This window comes from Anabrus simplex, chromosome 9 (assembly GCF_040414725.1).
Source record: "Anabrus simplex isolate iqAnaSimp1 chromosome 9, ASM4041472v1, whole genome shotgun sequence".
Taxonomy (NCBI): domain Eukaryota; kingdom Metazoa; phylum Arthropoda; class Insecta; order Orthoptera; family Tettigoniidae; genus Anabrus; species Anabrus simplex.
The window spans coordinates 36,580,391-36,606,388 of NC_090273.1; the positions used below are offsets into that span (position 1 = coordinate 36,580,391).

At 36.6% G+C, this 25,998-nt stretch overlaps 1 protein-coding gene across 10 annotated transcripts in view; it reads left to right on the top strand.

Annotated features, from left to right (window-relative positions):
- Window positions 1–25,998, top strand: part of LOC136881185 (ankyrin repeat domain-containing protein 11) — a 169,513-nt gene that overhangs the window by 44,622 nt on the left and 98,893 nt on the right. For 7 of the 10 annotated variants that reach the window (XR_011018723.1, XR_011018722.1, XR_011018725.1 and 4 more), the window contains exons 6-7: window positions 573–824; window positions 15,398–15,581. Coding sequence is in view for 3 of the 10 variants with exons in the window: in XM_067153868.2 (XP_067009969.1) it covers window positions 573–824; window positions 15,398–15,577 (432 nt within the window). In the remaining 7 variants the exon portion in view is untranslated. Of the gene's footprint in view, window positions 1–572; window positions 825–1,778; window positions 2,759–5,179; window positions 5,419–15,397; window positions 17,812–25,998 lie in introns of those variants that run through there. The other 3 variants (XM_067153868.2, XM_068229269.1, XM_068229268.1) reach the window with 3 other exon arrangements.

Here is a 25,998-nt window from a genome sequence, read left to right on the forward strand (position 1 = left end):
AACTCAAGGGAGACTTCATTAGTTAGTCGGAACATAGCAAAAATGAGGAACTCTTCTCAGAAGAACTCTTAAGGTTTCACTTTACTTTGTCCTGCCTGCTGGCTCTCCAGAAATGTGTGCGCGTGTGTTTTTTTTTTTTTTTTTTTTTTAATATTCAGGAATCATTCAAGAAGAACACTTTCGCACTGCAAGATATGTGGTTAAGGTTATTTTTAATATGTATAACTTTTGTTTTCTCAACGATTCATTTGTTTCTATATTCATCCCTGTTTTTATCTCCTTATAAGATGTGTATTGTTTAATGTAACGCCTTGTGTAATATAAATGCCTACATCTTGCCTATTTCCCACATTTTGGCTGATGATGACGCAAACACAGCGTCGAAACTAGTTCCAAGTGCAAATACATGTTATAAATAAATATAACATTTTTGTATTGAAAAGGTGGACCGTTTTAAGTTTTTCCTAACATCCTTTCTCAGTTCAATACGGACAAAATGAAATTCCTATGTTTAAAAAAAGGTACATTTTTGAGATAACAGGGTTTGATCTGGATGAATATTTCTATTCCAGCATATAGTGGAGAAGGAGAAGTTGGTGCTTGCAGTTGAACAGGAGATCCTTCGTGTCCATGGGAGAGCTGCAAGGGCATTAGCCAATCAGTCTCTTCCCTTCTCCGTGTGTACTATCTTGAAGGATGAAGAGATCTACAATGAGATTACACCTGAACAAGAGGAAAAGGATCGTAATGCCAGATCTCGTTATAATGGGCGTCTGTTCCTCAGCTGGTTACAAGATGTTGATGATAAATGGGAGAAAATTAAGGTACATAACAGAATTATTATGCTTTATGCCAACTGTACATTACTTTTGTATGAACTGTGCATATTATAAGTGGTGTTTTAAAAGATACATTTTTGTGATGATGTGATTTGAATGTTGACAATTCTTGTTTAAATTCTACAGTAAAAGTGCTGGAATTCTTTAATTATGTGCTTTTTGTCTGACATATGCAAAAAGACTGTTCATAACAGTTCTTACATTTCAAAATTTCTGACAATATTCAACATTGACGTTAACAAACTTGTGTAACAAGTTTTTTGATTTAACTGAATATACACTCTCAGGTTTTCACTCAGCCTGTTTTATACAATTATTTGATGATATCATATTTGGAAGACCACGAATAAGATGGAGGGATCAGGTGGAGGAGAGGACTACATGAGAACCTTGATAATTCAAAATCGGTTAATTCAAAATCTCGCCTAATTCAAAGAAGCTCTTGTTTCTGGAAACATGAGGTACGGTTTTGCATGTTATTTAAATTGTTTAATTTTCCCTTAGCCTTTAATAATACCCTGCCACATCTGCAAGGCAGCAGTTTGTTTATGAATATATGTGCCACTTTCTACACAAAGGTTTCATCAAACCTCCCAAATGAAACTCTTCCGCCCATAGACATTTATTCACCCTTAGGTTGTCAAGTTTGATATTGGCTGCCCAACCCTCGACCAGACATTCACAGGGTGTACCGTATACTGTCACATACGGTGGCAGGATTTCTCCTTATTCAAAAATATACCTACTCTTTTCATAAATACTGTTACAAGGTTCATAAAGAAAAACATATAGTTAAAGATATTTTATTCTCCTTATAATATATTTATATTTCACCTATTATGAACACATAGCACCAATCATTGACCTCCAAAGGAAAATCTGCCACTGCTTTCACAGGCACGCTTCAGGGTGTTGATACTAGGGTGTCTTTTCTTGCAGACCATCTCATCAGGTACAGACTCCAGGGGGTTGGAGGCAGGCCAATGAGTTGGAGATTTGAAGTCGGGAACATTGGCTTGAAGCCGCTCCTAGGTGGTCTTGGCTTTGTGTGCTGGCACTGCTGGAAACTCCATTATTGATTTCTAAAGACTGTGTTGCTTCAGGGCTTTCCTATTGGCTCTAATGCAAGGTCTCTTTGTAGACTTTCCTGAAGTTTGCAGCCTTTGTTGGCAGAAATGGGGATCAGTGGTGCCAGAATAGCTCACACCCCACCAAACCATTACCTGAAGCAAGATGATGGTCTTGCTGGATCCTTGGAGCTCTTGTACGGGCTTCATGAGACGATGAGGCATACACCTCATCATTTTGGACATTAAAAGATTCTTGAACAGTGAACATTTTTTCTTCTTCTGTAAGAAGAATTCTCCTGTGCCCATCTCGAACGTACCTCTGCAGGAGGTGTTCTGATTTTAGCTTCCTGTGCATCTTCAGCTGGCCTGTGAGAAAGTGTCCTGTGCTTCGCCAGTAAGCTTTCAACCCAAGGTCACAACATAACATGAGACATGGTTTTTGCTGAGACATTTGGCTCATGAGCCATGATTGATTGTCTCTGCGCTGCATTTCTGTGAATACGAGCTGCCACTACGTTCGCAAATGCTGGAGGCCTGACAGAGCATGTCTTCGTGGTCTGGCCCAGTCATCAAGAGTCCCAGCCTTGAGGAATTGCTTGATAGTGTGATACACGAACATTCTACTAATTTTCAATGTTATTAATATCTTGAAAGTATCAGATGCAGATTTCCCTACCTTGTGAGGGGCTATTATAGCCACTCTCCCCACTCCATCATAAACACTTTAGAAAACAACCTCTCCCTTCTATGCCTGGACTCTCAATGCCCAGGGTGTCTCATGAGAGGGAAAGGAAATGATCGCAATAAAAACTGATTGGAATAATAACAATAAGTTAATTTATTAATTTCACCACCTAATCAATACAATGAGTCTTGTCTTAGTTGATTTACTTTGGCATGTTAACTAAAATGGTACATGTTTCGCCTTGAATGTAGGCTTCATCAGCCATTATCTTAACCTTAAAATAGAATCAGGCACCTGATTTACATATACATGAAATAAAACAAATTTTTAAAAAACCTTGGAGAGACTTGAACTAAAATTAACATATGGTAAAAGACTTGTAATGAAGTTGGTTTTAAAGATATTACAATGAGTGAGGAAATATACAATTGGTAAAAGTAGTGGTGATATTGACATTAGAAGGCTTCTATTATAATTAAAATGAACAAAGCAACTATCTGTTATGAACGAGTGATAGGATTGCTAAAAAATTATGTTGGCCGACCAGCGGTTACAATGAAAATGATGATTATCGTATTTAATAAAAAGTAATGTAGAATAAAATAATAATGAAAGATGGTCAAGTGACCAGCAATTATTTGTTTACAAGAGATAAGAGTCTAAAATCAATGGCATATGGTGATGTGGTTCACTTTGATCAAAAAATACGAAGTTGTAGTTGTAGTTGAAGGTTGAAGAACGATGTTTAAATTGGACCTTTATGGACCATCTCAATTTGATGCAATGGTACAATGTTGTTAAGAAAGTGGGTTGATTGACATTCTAGTCGAAACGGAAGTGTGACAGTTGAATCATTACTATGGTAGCCGACAGCCGACAATAACATTCAGTTAATAACGTAACAAATTACCCTCACCATCGTCTAATGATTCAACTGTCACACTTCCATTTCAACGTCGTTGTTTGCAGGTCTCTGAATGTCTTTCTTGCAGAGTACGAATTTTTAGACTACGTTGTCTTTATCCCAACGCCGAATGTTAGCTTTAGTTGTGCTGTTTTTCTTGCGGCTGCACAATTATTATTCTTTATTTCCATGTGTTTAATAACCATTAATATTTAATATAGGTATTGTAATATTGAAGGAAACCTGTTGAAAATTTGCCGGCAAAATACTTGTTCCACGTGTCTCTATAATACAAAAATCCATCACAAAAGTATTCCTGTTGTCCATAAAACTCTTACTAAGCGTCGGATACAACTGGCTGCTGTTAGACGCATGTCTCGCTTGCCAAGTTAGGCCGGCTTTGGCGGCTAGCAATGTACACAGTATGATAAAACAGCGGACGTTGAGGGTCAACGAGTTTTGTGCACCATGAGGTGGCCATTCCGCCGTTGTTTGCATTTTTTTTTTTTTTTTTTTTGTGCAATGCCTCACAATTTCATCTTCGACTTCTGTAAAGCATTCTTTTTGTGAGCCACTGAATGCGTTTTTTTGTACAGTACCGGTACACATTTAAAAATCTATCTTTGGTTTCATGCTAACACCAAACATTGGCTTTATTTATAGCATATTTTCTTGCGGCTTGACAATTAGTCTTCATTTCCGCATGTTTAATAACCATTAACTTAAAATTGGCGTCATAATATCGACGAGAACTCGTTGCAAATTTGTCGCAGTACCTTTTACGTGTGTGTCTACAAAACTATGATACATGATGGTAATATTTCTGTTATCTATAAAATGATTTTACTTAGCATCAGGTACAGTAGACCCGTTACAACTCTGTCGCTGAGTAACTGTGGCCTTTCTAACAATTCTAAGGGTTGCATCCTTGCTATTCCGATTTGAATGACATTTCCTGTTCAGCTGAGGCTCCAAAGTACATTATGGTCGATCTTGCAATTAGCACAAGAGAGTAGGCTTAATGTTTTGATGCCATGCTGCGGATTTGTAGAGGCTAGTAGAATGTTGTTCTGTCTTCACTATTTTCCGAGAACCGGTGACCTTCACAGAGAGACTGTACAATCGATTGCCGCAGCTAGCGATGTCTTATAAAGACGGGGATGTTGAAGTTAGATTTTTATGCACGCATGGTGGAAGGGTGTGAAGGGAAGCAGCATTGTTACTGTGGTAGCTGCCAGTGGTGTTCATTACAGTTACATTGCGAATGTAAGACGACCCTTGGTTTTTGACATTAAATTCTGAGGAAAAAAACTGTTTTGGATTCGGAGAAATACGGTATATTATAAATGAACATTTCCAAAATTTACATGCCTTCACAATCATTTCTCTTTGCTTATAGATTGTTTTCCAGTAATCTAGTGACTGCATTGTAGTGTATTACATAGTGTTCACTTTCTGGAAGGTCAGGGAAATAGACAAAAAATCTGTTAAGTCAGGGAAATCTTCTCCAATGATGGATTTGAGGGGATATTTTTAGGCTCTAGTCTTTTGCAACCCAGGCTATTGTAGCATTTCTTTTTCAGATATTTTTTCACAAGAAGTGCGTAACAATTCTACAATTTTTGTTGTGCCCTAGTGTCATTTCTTTCAACCATTTTTATGTTATTCTTTTTTATTTCAGGTCTAGGATGCTTTCTTGAAACTCATGACAATGGCTAACAAGCAGTGTACATTTAATAAACTTTGGCTAGACAGTAAAGTGTTTTTCACAAATACAAAGAATGATTACCTTCCACCTAATCAGTACTTTATTATATCTTGTTACTGGTACATTACTGGTTTCAATCTTCACAGAGGTCATCCTCATCTGGTCATAAGATCTAAAGTTAACATATAATTTAAAAACATTACTAAATCTAATGAAGAATGTCCTATGATATGAGTGATTATATTAAAATATACAATATACGTTCTGTAATGGCTGAGTAGTGGGTGTGTGACGGTAGTGCTCCTCAATATCTTGTGATTTTGGTTGTACGTAGTTTGAATAACGAAGTGAAACCGTGTGCCTCTGGATTACTAAGGTTTGAAGAATTGATGTACGTATTACATTTTTATTAGATCTTAAATAGTGATGTATTATGAGCCAAGTTTAAGTCATTCGAGGAAGAATCTGTTAATGTAAACATTGAGGTGAAGTGCTACCAACTTGAACATATTTCCAAAGAGTAGTGAAGAGCAGTTACCGTCAACTTACACAATCGATTTTTATATAGATCGTGATACCATTCTTCGCCACCATGAGCTCTTGTGTAGCACGTCAGAAAGCTGTTTCTAGGTAAGATATAAATTCTAAGATTCAGTGTAGTAACTGTCAAGGTTGGTTCCATTGCAAATGTGTTAATATAGGACACGTTGAATTAAATTTCTTAAAACCTGAAAATCATGTTTGGAGGTGTGCTCGTTGTGAAAAGGAAAGACGAAATAGTGTACATGGCTTGGAACTAGCAACAGCACCATCTATTGGTGACATCTGTCAGCTCTTACTTGAGTTGAAGAAAGAAATTGCAGAGGTTAAGAAATCAAGTGTAAAGGCTGAGCGAGAGTTAGGCAAAAGTTTGGAGTTAGCTCACGTAAAATTGGATGAGAATGCAACATTCATTAAAAAACAGTCGGAAGTAATGAATCAGTGCATGGAGAAAATGGAAAAATTGAAAGAAGAAAATTTAAATCTTAAGTAGCAACTAAAAGACACACAAGTACAGTTATACGAACTTGATCAGTATGGTCATCGTAATACGGTTGAAATTTTAGGCATACCTGAATGAATTAATGAGGATGTTTATGAAATTGTTAAGCATGTAGGTCGAGTATTAAATGTGGAGATCAAGAATGAATTGATTGATGCATGTCATAAGTTGAAGAGGCAATTGCATCAACCTTCAGGTGCCATTGTAGTGAAGTTTGTACACCGTAGTGTCAAGAATGAACTCATTCAAAAACGCAAGGTTAAAAGGGATTTAAATGCATCTCATCTCGGATTCTCTGAGTATGAGATGGTGTATATAAACCACAGTTTGACGTCCCCACGAAGAAAGGTCCTTGGCCAAGCTCGAAAAATTAAGGAGAGAAATTATGCTTTTTTATGGGTAGATCATTGAGGTAACATTAAACTCCGAAAAAGAGAGGGTGATCGACACCTGTTTAATCTAAAAACCCTGGTCGATGTGAATGGATTAAATGAGTCTGTGTAACTTTTGTGTTTTGGGAAAAATAATTTTTAATGCAATTAATATTTACTACCAGAATGTAAGAGGGTTAAACACTAAAATTTCGGAGTTTTATGTTAACAATAGTGAATTAGAATAGTAACTCAGTTTAAATATCTTGGAGAAGTAATAACACATAACTTAAATGAAAAAATCTCAATTCAAGTAAGAACAAATAGATTAGCTAAAGCACAAAAATTAACATGGGATATCTACAAAAAGAAATGTCTATCAATAAATACAAAAATAAAACACTACAACACAGTTATAAAACCGGAAGCTACATATGCAGCAGAAACACTCTTTTACCTGAATAAACAATCAAAGACTGACAGACTTCAGAAAATTGAAAGGAGGATTGGAAGAACCTGTATCAACAAAAAATATCAGAAAGATGGACAGTGGCGGTTAATACCTAACAAAGTCGTGTACAAAGAGCTAGAACCCATTACAGATACTATGCGTAAGAGGAGACTGGGATTCTTTGGACATATCATGAGGATGCAGGACTCGAGACTTCTGAAACAACTAGTACAACACAATCTCGTCTCAAAAAATACCACAACAGGATGTAAATGGATCAGAGAAGTAAGGGAGGATCTGAAGGAAATAGGCCTTACAACAGAAGACACCAAAAATAAGATAAAATTGAATACAAAACTCAAGAATACAAACCTCCGCTTTACCCTTACACAAAACAAACCAACAACACGCACATTTTCAACTGAGGAAAGGGCACGAAGATCGGAGCGTCTGAAGAAGTACTGGGAGGACCGCAAAGCCCGAACAATCCCTTCAAAGAGACCTGAACGACGGACTGACTAAAGTGATCCTATGTGGTCATAAAAGAAGAAGAAGAAGAAGAATACGGTATCTGTTGATTACGGAAACATGGTTACAATCTCGTGTTGCTAACAGCGAACTGTTTAGTAGGGATTTTAATGTGTATAGAAAAGATCATGGAGGTACAAAGAAAGGAGGAGGCGCATTAATAGCTGTTAAAGGTTTTATAGTATCAAGACAAATAACGTTAGATTTTGGTGATACTGAAGCAGTTTGTGTCAATATTATAGTTAATGGTCACAGTTATGTAATAATGTCAGTGTATTTTCCACCTGCAACCAAATTGGAAGCATATTTGGACTTCTATAGATTGTTTGAAGTTAATAAGGACCTTTCCAATTTAGATTTTATTATAGTTGGTGACTTTAATTTGCCATTAATTACTGGTGAGCAAAGTAATCTTGTAAATTTTGGACCTGCATATAGATCCTTAGCTGAGTTTATGTCACTCTATCAGTTGCACTTGGTCAATAATATTCTTAATGCAAATGGAAATACACTTGATCTTATTATTATGAATATTAACACATTACCAGTATATAGAGATGAGTGCCCCTTAATTAAGGAGGATAGTTATCATCTTGCAAAAGCAGTCACATTACTATTAAACAGAGAGCGTAGCCATGTTTCACAACAACCTGAACAACCTAAGCAGTTATTTGACTTCAGAAGGGCTAATTTCTTTCAAATGTATAAAATGTTCGAACGAATGGATTGGTCTAGGATTGTAGAATTTACGGACGCTGATCAGGCAGTTGAGTATTTTTATGCTCAGGTACACTCTGTATTTTGTGAAATGGTGCCAATGAAAAATTTTCACACAAAGAAAAAATATCCTTCATGGTTTACTAAAGACATAATAAATAACTTGAAACTGAAAGAAATCCATAGAAAGCGAAGGAAACATTCAGAGTATAGTAGGGTAATATTTAACCAGTTAAGGAGAGAAACGAAACATATGATCATTAAAGTGTATAAGAATTATATTTCTAGGCTTGAAGAGAATATCAAAAGTGATGTTAATCAGTTCTGGAGCTATATGAAATGCAAAAGAAATACCAAGGAGGGTCTGTAACAGGGCATGAAATTTAACAATATCTTACTTAATAATAACAAAAGTATAGCTGATGGCTTTGCAACCTTTTTTGGATTGGTATATTCAAAACCTCCACCAACCTATGATATTCCTGATTCATCTGATGTATATGTTAATTATCCGTTATCTTTAGAATTCGTGGATGAAAAGGAATATATGTTAGCTATTAAAAAATTAAAACCTAAAAGGTCATGTGGTGTTGATGGAATACCGCCGTACGTACTGAAAGCATGTTCGAATGTGTTGGATTTCCCCTTACGAGCCTTATATAACATTGTGGTAAAAACGCAAACCTTTCCAAAAGTATGGAAGATAGCGAAAGTGTGTCCAGTTTTTAAATGTGGGGACAGCAAAAATATTGAAAACTATCGCCCTGTTTGTATTTTGTGTGCACCGGCTAAAGTATTTAAGCAAATAATGTACACGCGTATATTTAATCATGTGAGGGTCGTTATACATATTAATCAGCATGGTTTTATGCCAGGTAGATCAGCTACGACTAATCTATTAAAATTTATACAATATGCGTATGCTATTTTGAATAATCAAGGACAGGTCGACGTAATATACACAGATTTTTCCAAAGCCTTCGACAAATTAGATCACGGCATTTTAATGAAAAAATTGTCATGCTTTGGTCTGTCCCCTCCTTGGTTAAAACTGCTTGCATCTTATCTTAGTGCACGGAAACAGTATGTTTACTATCATCAATATGAGTCTTACGCATACAATGTTACTTCTGGTGTACCACAAGGGTCTAACCTTGGCCCTTTATTCTTTATTTTATATATTAATGATTTGCCCACTAGAATTAGGTTTTCTCAGTGTTTATTATATGCTGATGATGTCAAACTTTATAAAGAGATAAAAAATGTTGATGATATGTTGAAATTACAATATGATTTGGATTACTTATACACATGGAATATTGAAAACTGTTTGCAACTTAATATAAATAAATGCTGTTTCCTTCAGATTTCAAATAAGAATAATACATTGAATTATAAATATAAAATTAATAATGAAGAACTCAAAGTTGTTCACTCTGTTAATGACTTAGGGGTAATTGTTACAAGAAATTTATCTTTCAAGGAGCATATTAATACATTGGTTAATGATTCCTATAAGAAATTGGGTTTTATAATTAGAAATTCAAGAGATTTTACTAACACGTATGCACTCACCTTATTATTCAATAGTATTGTCCGATCAAAACTTGAGTATTCATGTATAATTTGGTCTCCATGTTATAAATCTTACCAAAATCAAATTGAAAGGGTGCAGAAACACTTTTAAAGATATATTTATTATCAAAAATATAAGCTGTTCCCCTTTAGAAATTATGTTTCAAATGGATTTTTCGTATCGCTAGCCAGTAGGCGTGCAATAGCTCAACAAATTTATCTCTATAAGATGGTTAATGCATTAATTGACGATAATAATTCGCTTCACGAGTTATGCTTTAATGTTAGAAAAGGAAATTTAAGATTTCGGCAATTGTTTATTACTCCAGTCTCCAAAACTGTATTTTTTAAGAACTCTGTTTATCAATATGTGTGAAACATATAATAAATAACTTAATAAGTATCATATAGATCTTGACTTTGCTTATGAATGACACATATGTAAATATATTAAAAGAATTTTTCTCGTCAAAGTGATTTGTTTATATGTATAATATTTACATGATTTTGTTACAATCTTTTTGTTTGATTTATTAGCAGGCTTCTGTATATGAGATATTGTTTCATCCATTTCGTACAGAGCATTATCATCTCATTTACATAGCGTTTTCACATTTTCTTCTTTTTGGTATTTCTATGTTATTTATTCAAATAATTTATAAAAGCCACCTATAATGGGAGTGTGTCTCTGTTGGTGGCACATTTATTAAATAAATAAATAAATAAATAAATGACATTAAGTGTCCTCTGGTTTTAAAAAACAAGCGTCGATGTTTATGTACTTAGGTACTTAAAATTCTGGTGTACTGTTCGTGAGTAACACATAATTTGTTAAAATACAATTTCTATAACTTAAAATGTTCATAGTATTCTTGAGGTACACTTTGCAGTTTAATTAATGTTGGTAAAGCGTTGCATACGTTCACAGGTATGTTTGTACCAAGCATTCTAGAATATTCAATGATATATGGGTTTATACATGAACTGTCTGTACCTTAAGGCAATATTTTGCAAGTGGTAAACCCTGAGGCCAAATCTCTTCTTGATATAGGCATATGCAGTTTGCATATAGTGAATTGAGCCATGAAAACTGGGATCTCCAAAATTGATGGGGACCTTTTTGTCAGATCTCTGCACAATCTTTTTAAAGATAGACCTGCTCGACATGCTAAATATATAGACATAACAACAAGCACCTCATTTCCTTACAAGTTCACTGCAATAAGATGGTTGGAAAATGGATGCTGTGTTGATTAAGCTCTTAAAATATATGATCACATTGACAAATTTGTGAAAGAGTACACTGACAAAAAAAACCCTTCAGTACCTTAGAAAAGCTGTGAAGAATCCACTACAGAAGGCAAAATTAAGTGCCTTTAGAAGTATTTTACCAGGTTTTGAACCTTTCTCAGAAGATTTCAAAGTCAAAAACCTATGGTGCCTATGACTGATTTATCTTCAAATTTGAAAACTGTTTTGAATATAGACTTAGACTAATTGGACCTCATTATATTCGCCTACATTAGAAACACAAGTTAATTACTTTTGATCTCAAGAGTGCTTTACATCCACATGAAATAGTATTAGATTGCTGTGGTAAAATAATTTTATTTTCATATTTGAATTACTTTATTAAGTTAGTTGTACTTTGTTCCTTGGAAATGATAAGATAAAGGTATATGTTAGGCCTACATGTTACCTTTAAACAATTTGTTTATATATCCATCAATGTAATTGTTTTTCCATAAATAATTGAAAAAAAAAAAGGAGATGGAGAGAGAATTAGTCCAGCTATAAGAGGGCTGGAATTTCCTTTCTTTCTACTTGTAAAACATGCTGTTCGGCTATTTTAACTTGCCGCTCAGTTCTCGTATGTCAGGGAAATTTTTCGTAGTAGGTCAGGGAAAGCCAGGAAAAGTCAGGGAAACTGCATTTCTGTGGACATTGTGTGTAAGTAAAATTTGCATTTCACAATCCATGTGTAATGCAAGTACTCGATGATTTATCTTTTTGAATACAATCTATTCTCTTCAACAGTGACCATGCAGCTACATATGCTACAATACCTCCTTTGTATGGTGAACTGTAGTGGGCAGGGAATTATGCATGAAAAATGTATGATACAGGTCAGGGTGCAAGAGTAATGTATAGAGTTGTGTAGGAAGCACAACTTACAGTGGTTTAGTAGCTACAGTAGAACCTCGATAATTCGAAATCGGTTAATTCAAAATCCTACGTAATTCGAAGAAGCTCTCGTTCCCGGAAACATGAGATACCGTTTTGCATGTTATTTAAATTGTTTAATTCGAAATACGGATAATTCGTAATTCGAAGTACAATGTTGGCCCCATTACCGAAATTCAGACTTTTAATTTGAAACTGCCTTTACATTTTAAAACAATAGTATGTTAGAGTAATTTCAACTCGAAATTTATCCGCGTCATAATAGAACGCGTGTTCCGGAACGTGGAGGGGTACGGTAGCTTTCCGCACTTACTCACTTCTGTGGGTCTACAGGGCGCTTCATGATTGCCAAGTTGAATGAAATCGGAATTCTTTTGTATTCAACCTTTTCAGGAACGCCGTAATATCACACAACAGGCAGTGTGCGGGAAAACAGAATGCGCGAACACTGGCGATGCCGACAGTTGACGAAAAAGCGTGGCTCATATAATAAATTCGTAGGCACCGAACAATACTGTCATTGCCGATGAAACTGCATTGCTTTATTTTAATGCGAGCCCAAACGGTCTTATGGTTTTAAAGGAGAAAGTGCCAGCCGGAGAATCGTACAAGGGTCGGGGATGGGGGTCATTGTAGTGCGTTGCAATTGCAATGCACATGGAAGCGAGAAACTTTATCCCCTCGCCATAGAAAAGTTCGATAAGCTACGTTTTAAGGGCGTCGGGCACTTTCCATCCCAGTACAAAGCATCTAAAAATGCAAACAGTACAGATATCCAAAAAATAATGCATTTGCACAGGGGAACCAGCATAATTTATCCTTGTCTTTGAATTGTGTGATTTTTTTTTTTCTTTCGTTGCGTGAGGTTATGTTCGTCAGTGATTTATCCAAGTGCATTATTTGAACATTGTAAATGCACCTTGTTGGATACATTTCGGAAATAGTTTTTCTATGGCATTGGAAAGGTTTAAACTGTGAATCGAGGTGATTGCATGTATTAATGGGTCTTAGAATACTTTGTGACGCGGCAAGTGTTTACATTTCTGAAGTACGAAAAAAGTGCCATGGCGGGAAATCGTACAAGGATAGAGTCATAGGAAAGTTTGATTTTAAGGGCATCAGGTACTTTCTGTGTAAATACAAGGCATCTAAAATGCATACAGTATAGTACTCCAATGAATAAAGCACTTGCACATGGGAGCCAGCATAGATTTCTCCTCGTCTTTGAATCGTGCTTTTTTTTTTTTCTTTCTTTCGTTGCGTGAGGTTATATTTGCAGTGAGATATGCAAGTGCATTATCTGAATACTGTAAATGCACCTTTTTTGGCTACATTTTGGAAATAGTTCTTTTTTCATGGCATTTGAAAGGTATAAACTGTGAATCAAGGTTAACTGCATGCAGTAACAAGCTTAGAATATTTCGTAACGCGGCAAGGGTTGGTACTTCTGAATTGCGAATTGGCGGTTAATTCGAAATCACGTAATTTGAAGTCCGATTTTTGAGTCCCAACGACTTCGAATTAACGAGGTTTTACTGTATATCCCACTTAACAAGATTGAATATGTAAACAATTCTTATTTTTATAAGTAGAAACTTTCGTAGTAAAGGTACAGTTGGCTAGTTTGACGTGCACAAAATTGTCAGTACTGTATGTAGGTCGGGGGTTGACATGTAGAAACTTGAGATAGATTTGCCATGTGAAATGAAAACTATAATTGCAGTTACAGTAGTTGTTTTAATTTAAAATTAAACAAAATATTTATTCACAGCAATTATAATAAGTATTATTTCTTATCCACCTATTCAATACAAATCACCTTTATTGGTGTTTACACTTTCATACAATTAATTCTTCTAAGGGACATGTTTCGCTCTTATAAAGAGCATCTTTAGTCATTAATTTTAATTTTAAAATGATGTTCGTGAACAGTCGTAAACATATTAAAAAGACAACAGTCAAAATTAAAATTACAGTAGTCTAAAAATCAAATTGCATTACATCTAAAAAACAACATTAGAACACCTAAAAAACGTGATAACTTCTTCTTCTTCTTATGACGCCGTCTCCCTCCGAAGGTTGGCGATCCAATTGATTATGATTACACGCGAAACGGCAGCACGGAAGATTTCTATCTACGTATGTCCATACCACCGCCGCAAGTCTTTTAGCCAGGAATTTCTCTGTCTTCCCACAGATCTTTTCCCATCAGTCTTCCTGTGAATGATCAGTTGGAGAAGTTTGTATCGTTCACCTCTCATGATGTGCCCAAGGTAGCTGAGGTTACGCTCCTTGATGGTTATGAGAAGCTCTTTCTTCTTGTTCAAGATGTTGAGGACTTCGTCATTTGTCTTCTTTTCTACCCAAGATATTTGGAGTGTTGTTCTGTATAAGTACATTTCAAAAGATTCAATCCGCTTCTCCAATAAAGGGCTAAGCGTCCACCGTTCGAAACCATACAGAAGGACAGGAAAGACATAACAACGTAGCATTCGAACTCTGAGCTGGAGGTTGAGTTCTCGGCTGCTGAATAAGTTCCTCATGGTATTGAACATATTTTTTGCTTGTCCAATCCTGGATAAGATTTCACATTTTGAATCACAATGCTGGTTCACTAGAGTTCCAAGATATTTGATGGAAGATACTTGTTGGATGATGTTGTTGTCGATGTAAAGGGAGACCTGTTTTGGTGTTTTTGAGAATACAATCAGCTTGGTCTTGTTAATATTCGAGGATAAAACGTGATAACATGAACATTTAAAATTATCACAATGTCCATTCAAAACCTTGTGTCTGAAACTATTATTGAATCTTCGTTTTAAAATGAGTAGTAAATGTTTTTCTATAAAAACAGCACCAAGGTGAACACCAATCCTATGGAAAAATGAAAATTAAAATGCAACTTATGTGACGTGGTGTTTCCAGAATGTAAGTTAAAATAGAGTGCCCACAAGCTGAATTGTGAAAACAGAATGATCCATATTGCTTTAAACATAACAAACAGGACATAGAAAGCATGAAAGTGTAAATACCAATAAAGGTGATTTGTATTGAATAGGTGGATAAGAAATACTTCTTATTATAATTGCTGTGAATAACATCATTCAATATGGAAGAACCATGAGGATAATGACCTGTAACAAAATATTTATCCGAAGGCATATAGTAGTTTGGAACCTTATGCCAGAGGAAGGATTCCAGAGAATCATCTTAAATTTGCATAAAATCCACAGTGCTGTCCTGTCTGAGCTGTACTCGACAGATCTCACGTTGTTACAAAGACACAGGATTTGACTTAAAATAATGTTTTCTTTATGTTGCAGGAGGGCATGTTGAACCGGCATCATGCGGAGGCTGCGTCTCTGCGAGGGATTCAGTGCATGGACTGGGAGTGGAAGATGAAGGAGTTAGGACTTTGTGAACAAAAGGCTAGTCCTGTCATTGATGAGACTCTAGTACCTCTGGTACATGTTAGTGATGATTTCAACTTGCTTCCCACGTGAAACGGTAGGCAGAGTTCACGTCTTTCATTGAACTCCCAATGGAGTTAGTACATTCATGTACAATTTTTTTTGCAGAATGAAGCAAGTGCGAGATTCATGGTGTAGGTGAATTTCTTAGCAATGCCCAATTTATGAAACTTTTTTTACAATGAGGATGTATTAATACTGGATTATTAGGAAGATTTAATTAATGACTTATTAGACATGGAACGTCTTTTAGGTTGTGCTGCATAAGCAGTAGTCATTACGAAACTACGAATTGTTCTTCCAACCAATTTTCTACTTTTTTTGTTTCCTGGTCTGTATGGGTTGCTACCTGCTTCTTGACATCATTGTAATTCTTGAAACTAGGCTCTTATAAGGTTATTTGCTAAAAGTGAATTGTGACCATTTCATTGGAGTTTCCTTTGGATACCTATCAATCATCAAAGCTGTTGGTTTACTGAGCCAGTTTAGTGGTGTACTTCAGAGGTATTTCCTCTGAATAGCCATCACCATCCCAACAGACCTCATTGTGCTGAAGAGCAGTTGCATCTCATAAGTTGTCAGGATATTTCCTGTTGTCCAGCTCTTGGTGCAGAGGTGTTGGCTCCAGGATTTACTCCATTACTGTCACTGGCTATGCAGACAGCATGAGGATGGAATGCTGGAAAAATAATTTACCGGTAGTACTTTTCTGTATACATATTCACTGTTACGCAAGTTCTGATGATGCCAGCAGATTCTGTCTCTTGAAATACCATATATTTTGAGCATTGAAATGATAGTGGCAAGGCTGTACCCAATGTCCGGGGTTGGGGGTTGAAGTTTCTGGTTTGTCCGATGGGGGGGAGGGGTAAGTTTCTGGTTCCCTTCCTGCCATTTAGTTAAATAACTTACCATTCAGCTGTTGCTCCTACTGCTTCTTCTAGTGCCATCTCCACACAGAAGGTTGAGACCATCATGGAGTAATTTTTCCAATTTTATGCTCGGGTAAAAAAGCTAGCAGGAGCGAAATGTGTATATACTAGGGAACAGATGGAGAGCAGTGACTTACCACGTAAAACTGAGTGGATAGAGTACCCATGAAAGAAAAACAGGGGTCCAAAATTTCGGCTGCAGCTTTCGTCAGTGGAGGGTAGAATGGTGATGGTCATTGTTCGCAACTAGACACTGTGAGACATGTGGGGAGTGAGGGGACAAACAGACAGGAGAATGAAAAAAGGTGAGGCTTTCTAATATGAAGGCCGGGTGCTTCCCTGGACCTCTCACCCTTGGAGATGTGTCTGTTGTACGTGACACTAAGTGAAAATAACCATGTTATAGACAACAGAAATATTTTCATCATGCATTGTAGTATTGTAGAGACACATGAAACATCTCCAATTAACTCTACTGCCAGCTGTTTTCTAAATGTTCTCTGTTTCAATGGCTTCTTCTGTTCCTTCTGTCTTTGCATATCGAATAGCAGAAAGCTATTGACAATTATAACATCAAAAAGCCAGGAAAAGGGCTTACGCCACCACTTCACGGACCTTCTCCCAAAATTGTAGGAAGATGCGTAGTGATCTGAAGTATCCACGCCTCCCATGTGCTCCGTGTAGTCACAGATGACAGTGGCTTGAGGATGGGATCAACACATTTTTGTCTTTTTGGTGTGAACAGCTGTTGCTCATTGTTGTGCCATGGACTAAGTACTGTTACTGTTCTCTTGTCACACCATGCCAGTACCATTACCTTGTCTTCCTTTCCGTAAGCAACAACTTTATGCTTCTTCAAATTTTTTAGTTTCCTTCCTTTCAGTTCAGTAGGTAGATCTTTTCTGTTCATCAGTACCCTTCCTGTTAAATGGAAACCATTATTGTACAGTTCCTCTGCTAAATCCATTCTTGTCAGTAAAGATATGAAATCCATGAGTCCCAGTCAAATCCTGAGTGAGTTGTTGGCAAAGCTGTATCACAATTCTTGTTGTAAAGAGCTTGCCAGGAAGAATCAAAGAGTTTGTAGTTGTAAAACCATAATATGGGATAAATGTACACAGATAACCTTTAGTAGGATCTGCAACAACTGATTAAGACATCCCTCTTTAGCACGTTTCCCTGGTTATTACATCATTATTCCAAAGTCCCAGTCCATGTCCTATTAAATACATGTTAAAGAAACCTGGATAGCACATGTACGTCGCTCTTTTAATAAGTTCGTAACATTCCCCCCGCAAGAAAATTAAATTAGCGTTCCTGGCCACGTTGCACGCACGTTGCACGCACGATGCGCCAGCGGCGACTGGCCTGGTTGAAGATTTGGTAGAGAACTTATTTGGTTTTGGAGAATTGTAGCATTTGAATATGACTCTATCCTTAAAACTAACAGTACTTTCATCAGTTGATATCTTCCTATTAGGAACATAGAACTCTCGAAACTTGCTTTCTAAGTATAGAACTAGGTTGCGGATTTTATCGCCTCTTGTTCTAGTGGGGCCTGCACTGGGGGGGGGGGGGGTTGACGTGGAAAATCTAAAACACTTGAAAAAATCGTTCTCTGCTAAATACATCCTTGAAAATTTGATATTTTTCAGGCCAATCCTTGGAAAAATAGTCCTGCATTCTGGATTTCGAGTTCATTCCCATATTCTTAATTACACCCAGAAATGCTTTGAGCTCATCCATGCATACATCCTTCCAAGTGGTCCGTAAACTTCTCTTCTGTAGTGGCGTGTTCTGTTTTTTGTTTAGCATTCCTGAGTGTCTCATCCAATATCTCTTTCAATATATCATATGTGAAAAACAGCATGAAAAAATCTAACGGTATTGAAAGAAGCTTACCAGGTGCTGGTTAGAAACCTGGAGTCAAATTATGTGGGAACTTCGTAAACTTATTGTGTGTAGGCTTGTAGGTTACCCAGTCAGAGTTGCCATCTTCTTCTGATGAACTGGAATCTTCTTCAACTTCAGATTCACTGAATACCTCTGAAGCACCACGATACTCACTTCCCAAATCAAGTTCAGAAAAACAATCATCTTCACTGGAGTTAAAATAATTTATAATTGCACCAATATCAGAACTGCTCAGACTACTTGAGTTTTGCGAGGCCATTTCTCACCTTCCTGATGTAAACACAGCGCTTGATATATGTTCCGCAGAATGCCTGCCTAAACTTACTGAGAATAATATTCAGAAGGCCATGGATTCTCTAAAGTTTAGGTATTGCCAGAGAATCACAAAGTACTTAAATTCTTCCATTATAACACATTATTCCTGAAGTAAAAATTATTTCGGAACACTTCCGACATACAGGCTCAACAGAAAATCACGATGTCGGAACATTTCCGACATACAAGCTCTAAGGGTTAAGTTTCTTTCAAAGGACATTGTTTTATGCAGCCATCTTTCAACCTTCTGAAATGTATCCTAAGCTGTATTCATCTAGGAAATCATTCTTGTTACAAGCTCCGTGCTTCTCATGCATTATGTCTGCGTCTGCATTATCATATGCATGTATTAATCATCTTGCACGTAGTGGTTGCCTGTACAAGAACTCTTACTCAAATGTATAGATAGACGTCCTAGCCTTTTCCCATCCTTGCATCACTGAAAACCTTGGACGTGTAATTGCGACATTAAACCACTAGTAAAAATTAAGTACAATGTATAGCCAAATTTGCCTTGCTGAACTGATCACAGTGTGCTTGTTGGATCATTTCCCTCTTAAGCCCTGATAGTTGTAACCATTCCCAATGAGTGGAATATATACCTATTACTTAATTGAATGGATACAGCATAATACTGAGAATGGTATACACAATGCATTTTTCCGTAGTAAGTGTTAGATTGTGATATTTATTTATTATTTATTTATTTATTGTAACTTCGTTATAAATGTATCTAAGACTTCAAGAATGTCAGATCTTCATAAAGAGTACAAAATAAAAATCATGAGCAGGGGAGGATTTGAACTCTCAACACACTGAGAAGTCAGCTATCTACCGTACATATTTCACACAGCTATCTGAAGCTTTCAGGTTGACACCTTATAACTGAGACTGAAGTCCTCGCTGTGAAAATTTGCTTACGGCTGTGTTTGAAACCTTTGTTGAATGCTATACAAACTATGTACCATACTGTAGTTCGAAAAATCTCTTATCTGTCAATTTTTATGTGGTGACATTGTCAATATGCGGTGAATAGGCATGTCTTTTATTTAGTCGTAGACTATCACGTCTCCTGAGATGCCACTCTGCCATTTTCTCTTGAAAAGAAATGTCTTCTTGGATCAGTCAGATGTGTGATTCTCCAGAGACGGCTGTAGGGGTGGATACAGTTTGTACAGTACAATGACATTTCATAAATAGGATTACAGAACTGCACTCTACAGAGGGTAAGAGGGCACTCTGTAAGAGGGTACAATGTTTTGAAGATGGACCTCACTTACTGCCTCTTGTACGTTTTTTTGTATTGTAAAGTCTACATCAGACTGTATCTACATAAAATTGCTTTAAGATGTCATGTAAGAAGTATTTCATTTCTAGCAGGCTATATATGTTCAAGAAGTAGTCTGATTCATCTGGTATATTAGCATTCAGTGAAGTCCTCTCAAACACATTGAAAGCCACTCTCCTCTATAACTTCAAACTGTTTCTTTCATCCATATAAAAGTAAGTAAGAATGTTACCTGTATCACCATCTATTATTTCCTCAAAATTGTAATTGGAGCTTACAGTTAATGTGATGATAGTTTAGGGGAAAGGGATGGTGTTTGGGGGGGGGGAAGGTGTGATGGGCAAATGTCTTAGTAACTGGGAAAGAACATTAAGATATATTTTTAAATGTACATGTACTCTGTAATAGAAAATCTAAATAGTTTCTCTTTATTTTGTATCTTTGTTAAATGCTTTTCTTCACATCATTATGGCAGTCATTATCACCATAGTATTTATTACATTTTTCTGCAACGTTGTCAGTGTGCGTACTTGGTGTTAAGGTTATTTATCATGTCAGTTTGTAAAATGCTAAATGAAAGTAGAATCCCTTTTTAATAAATCTCAGGGGGTTTCATATCTGTTCCTTAAATATGAATTTTCCTCAAAAGGGGGTTTATGCAAAATATGCAATATACAGTATTAAATGATATAACAATGTAATTGTTTCCTAAGCTAATTTAATGGTCATAGTTATGAGGGGTGGGAAAACCAATTGAAGAGTGTAACTGCTCGAGCAGGGAGACGTCCTGAGCACTGTGTGCGAGTGCTTTTCGTGGTGCCAGCACTGCCAAATGCATGTTGGATACGATCATGCTTGATTGGCAGTGTTGGCTCGAGTGCTATGGCAGGTGCTTGTTCAGAAGTTAAATGGCAGGAGCAAGAAGAGCAAATTTCTTGTTGTTCTCATCTGTCATCATGAGTTTGATGTGAAAAATTGGGTATTTGTTGCACACATAGAATTATTTCACAGAATCTTCTTGAGTATTATGAAGTCAGGTATTTGTTTTAACGTAGAAAATAACTCCTGTCGATGTATGGTAAACACACAACTCTTGTGCTTGTGTCAAAGCATTTATTTTTATGTTTCTTGGCAGCTGTGACACTGTAATGTAAACGTTTATGGAGATACTGTGCAAGTTAAGTTAACATGTACATCAGTTGTGTAAATATATCAATGTTCTCTAACACATTTTCTTGAACGTTGTGGCAGGAGCTGTCAGCTTTATACTATACTGTATGCAAGGCGTTATTCTGTCATCAATACAGATACAAGCAGCGACATAGAGTGCAAATTCTGTTCAAAGATGGCAGGCACTACTGTCAGCCTCACATCCCAGCATCTTCCAAATCAGGTTCGCATTCACTCGAATGGGGATGTTACACTATGAAGCCAATTGAGATATCGATTATTGATGCCTGTAGAAGTCGGTAATTATGTTTGATGAATATACAGTAAAACTTCATTAAGACATTTCTGCAGAGGATAAGGAAAAGAAATGCATTAAACGAGAAAACATATTGGATAAACAAATAAAAACTATCTAACAGGGATTCAAAAACATTTGAAAGGTATGTATGGGTACAAATTTGCACCAACTCTACATGCTTAAGATGCAGATGCCTGTCCTAATTGTGAAGGATTTTAATTTTGTCTTCATTAGTAAGCAATTTCATGACCTTTTCCATATCCATAACGAGGGTGTCACAAGACAAATATGCTCGTGCCATTCATCATCTCATGATTATGTTCCTAATCCTGTTTTTCATTTGGTTTGCGACAAATATCCACTATCTTTAACTGTATTACTCAACACAGAATAAATTTTTAACTTCTGACTGGAATGTGAACTACAAGCACAAACAGGCCAACTGGGTTATTCAGCAATCTCTCTGCTAACTGGCAAGCAAAACTGAAATTTCCTGTGGCTACCGGCTTGCTTCTCGAAGGTGAAATTTACTTTTTTTTTTTGCTAGGGGCTTTACGTCGCACCGACACAGATAGGTCTTATGGCGACGATGTGAAATTTACTTGGTAAAGTTCAGTTATTCAAGGCCTTTTTCCATTATTGTGCGACTTTCCCCAACCTGCCTCCTGTGGCAAGGGCTCTTACCTTTAATGGAAATCATGTTCCTTTTACAAGGGAGGACGAACATTTTCATAGTTGGGTAAAATGTGATCATACTAAGCGGTAATGGCAAAAATTTGCGATGTGATAAGTGAGGTATTTTTATATGGATTTAATACGATGGGAATCGGGACTTCAACATACTAAATGAGAAAACGTCTCAATGGGGAATGCATGAACAAGGTCCCACTGTTTAAAAGTATCACTGATTATTTGTATAAATTGCAAATTTCCATCATAAATTTTCACATGTTTTAAAATCCATGATAAATCTATTTGATAAAAGCAGTATTCCATAAATTGGAATTCATTAAAAGTGATTGTATATAACATTGTGCTTATAGATGTTTTGTTGGGACTTTTGAACATATTTATTAAAAACAGGATTTCATTGAAGATGGGAATGTTAAAAAGGGGTTCTGCTGTATTTCATTTGGTTTCTTCATGAATCTTACTAGTATTCTTTTCCACATCATAGGGGTTCGTCAGTTAGGCAACCATTTACTCTTCGGAATGTATACTTCTGCTGAAAAACTAATTGGTCCTATTTAATTATGTGTTAAATAGTCACTGCATAGAAGTTGATGTAATCATGTCATCTTGTTTGTCTATTATGGTGCTAAAGGATGTTTTGTAACCATTAAGCAGCTCAAAATATACTCTGTATACTGTGTTCTTGTGATGGATACTGCTAGTAAAAGTGAATATAAAATTGAGTCTTTTTGTAGAAAACAAATAAAAATGTACATAATAATTTGGATTTCACTTTAATGACTTCTACCTAGAATGTCAGCATTTCTTCCCCCATGTCTGATCTTGCTGGCGATTTCCTGCTCCTCCCTACCATAGACTCATATTACCAGTGCATGCATCTGAACCTTATCCAATCTCATATTATCGGAATAATCAGTTGTTCGCATCTGTGGGAGCGACTGTCTGTCAGGTTTGGACATTATAGATTTTCCAGCTAACTCATTCTTGGTTGCCAGCGTTTCGCCTCAGTGTGCCAATTTGGGCTCATCAGTCGGTAACTAGCACACCTACCAAGATGCATAGCTAGTGCATACCGTGGAGGCCACTATGTAGACTACTGGCAACCAAGAATAAGTTAGCTGATAAATTTATGATGTCCAACAACGGACCAATTACATTGGATTTATGAATTTGCTCATTCTGGACAAATGTAGTTATTGTAGCTGTAGCTTTATTGGGTAGTAACTCCAATACAAAATTGCTAGTTCTAGACAACAGTAATATACAAATAACATCATTAAAGTACAGATGTATTAGGGAACAGAATCTTGTTTCATCTTGTTTCTGGCTGTCCAGTATAGGGCTGACAAATTGTCTTTGTTTTTGTTGGATTGGATTGAGTCCTGTGCACTGAAGTAGGTGTTTTGAGTCCACGACTGATCCAGTAATTTTGCAGATGGTACACTTTTCTGTCGGGTATATTTTGATTCTAGATAGATATGCAGCTAAGCAGTTATGTCCTGTTTCCAAACTGAAGATCGCGTCTGCTTCTTTCCGTGGCTTGCTTTCATTTTTGCCCCATAAGTCATTTATTTTTTTCCATTTCTTGAGTGTTGTAAGTTGTAGTAAGTTCAGTGTAGTAGATAAATATGAAGTCTAATGTTTTTTTTGTTTTTGTTTTAAATTTATATTTTACTGAGGATGAGTCTGTTGGGTCAAAATGTGTCTATCTGAAATTTCATCTTGATGGGATGTAATATTGATACATTGACGACCGGCTCTGGAGATCTTTGTAGTACTGCTGCCAGCGGTTGTTGACAGGCCCTGGAGATCTCCGTTTTTATGCACGGGCATTGTTTGTAGCTTGTTGTGCTGTCTGTTAGCTCGAATTTTAACTACTGTACTTTCAATCATGTCATGGAGTAGAGGGATCGTATATTTTAGTGTCAATGTATTTTTTTAATTGTACGGTCTTTGTAGCCATGGAAACTTCATATATACACGGGTGTTCTTACGCGCCAAGAATCATTGTACATGGGCATGGCAACGTGCCCTATGTGACGACAAAGTATTTCAACATTTATATGCAGATTCATTGTCTGATGTGCCACATGGGTGATGAGCTATGAGAATTCTCATAATTTCTCAGCTGAACAGTAGGTGATGGGCTACGAGAATTCTCGCTTTTATGCACCTCGTATTTCCTTGATCATTGTTGAAATTGTGGGCAAGATGATGAGTTCAAAATGGTGTAGTATGGAATATAAATTATGTTATCGCTGCATCTTTCTTTCTTTAAACCTTCATGTATTTAACAAAATAATGTTCGATATGTAGAGCTATTCCCTGGAGCTCTGATGAGAATGTCAACATGGCGTGGCATATTCAGTTGCTGACGGCTACCGATAATAGTGATTATGTACAGACTGGTTATAATAGGTACCGAGTAACAGTGAATTAGATATTTCCAATGATTAACAGCTAATACTAAATGGGGAATAGCTGGAGAGAACCTTGCATACTTGAAAATAATGAATACGGGAATAGCACAAACAGGGCTTTGCTACTAACACTATAACGTTACAATTAAAATTTGCCTTAGTAGGTGCATTCAAGTGTTGTATATAGATACACCTTATGTTCTACAAACCTCAAGCTGGACTATTTTCTCGTGTATCATACCTTAACAATTGTGTTACCTTCTCTGATTTGCTTTCATTGTTTTAACTTGTTACAGTTTAACTTTTAACATTAGTCCTTGTATTTGTTGTCATGTGTTTTATATTTTAACCAGTCATAGTTTAACATTTGTCTTGTAGGTGCTATCATGTGTTATATATTGCTATTTGATAAGTTGTATTTTGCTCAGTTGATTGGTTGGCTGATGATGACCCGCAATGAGCGTCGAAACTAGTACCAATCTCCTGTAAACGTTATGTGATTATACTCACATCAATAAACATTCATTGTATTGAAAAGGTGGACCTTTAACATGTTCATTTTACTGCACTCCTCTGGGGCAATGATTAATGAATGACAGATGAAGTGAAATGATATTGAAGAGAGTTGCTGGAATGAAAGACGACAGGGAAAACAGGACTACCTGGAGAAAAACCTGTCCCGCCTCCGCTTTTTCCAGCACAAATCTCACACGGAGTAGCCAGGATTTGAACCATGGAATCCAGCGGTGAGAGGCCAGCGCGGTGCCACCTGAGCCACGGAGACACTGCCGGAGGCTAGAAATATCCGGTCTAAATGGGATAGCAGCCTCCGTTCGGGGCCCCTCATCAATATGGGAGGATAATTAACACAATCTGCACAATTTGTAAGATGCACTGCCAAACACGACATTTTGCTGCGGAAAATGGACCTTTTAATTTGTGTTGCCACAATGGTTTGGTTTATTTTCCGCAACTTCAAGTAAATGACGTTCTTAAAAGTAGGATGCTACATGATAATGATTTCATGAACCATATAAGGCAATATAACTGTACAGTGTTCTTTGCATCCTTCTCTGCTAACCGTAACCACATTCCAGGATTGGGTCCTTACTGTTTTAATATTCAGGGGAGGATGCATAGGTACATTTCAGATTTACTGACTACTGAAAATTGCCGAGCATTATACAGCCGGATTTCTGTGATAGATTCAAGTCTTGCGAACAGAATTCATTGTGAAATTTCTGTAAATTGCCAGGGTTCAAAAATTCTGTATGTGCATGTATGTTCACAATGGAAGTGGAAGTTTAAAGCCAAATAATTAGTCTTCCGGAGTTCAGAATATTTTCAGTTATTTTCTCATGCTTCTTGTATCATCAATTTCATTTTTAGTCTTTGTTTGCAGGCCACTAATAGAATAGAATACT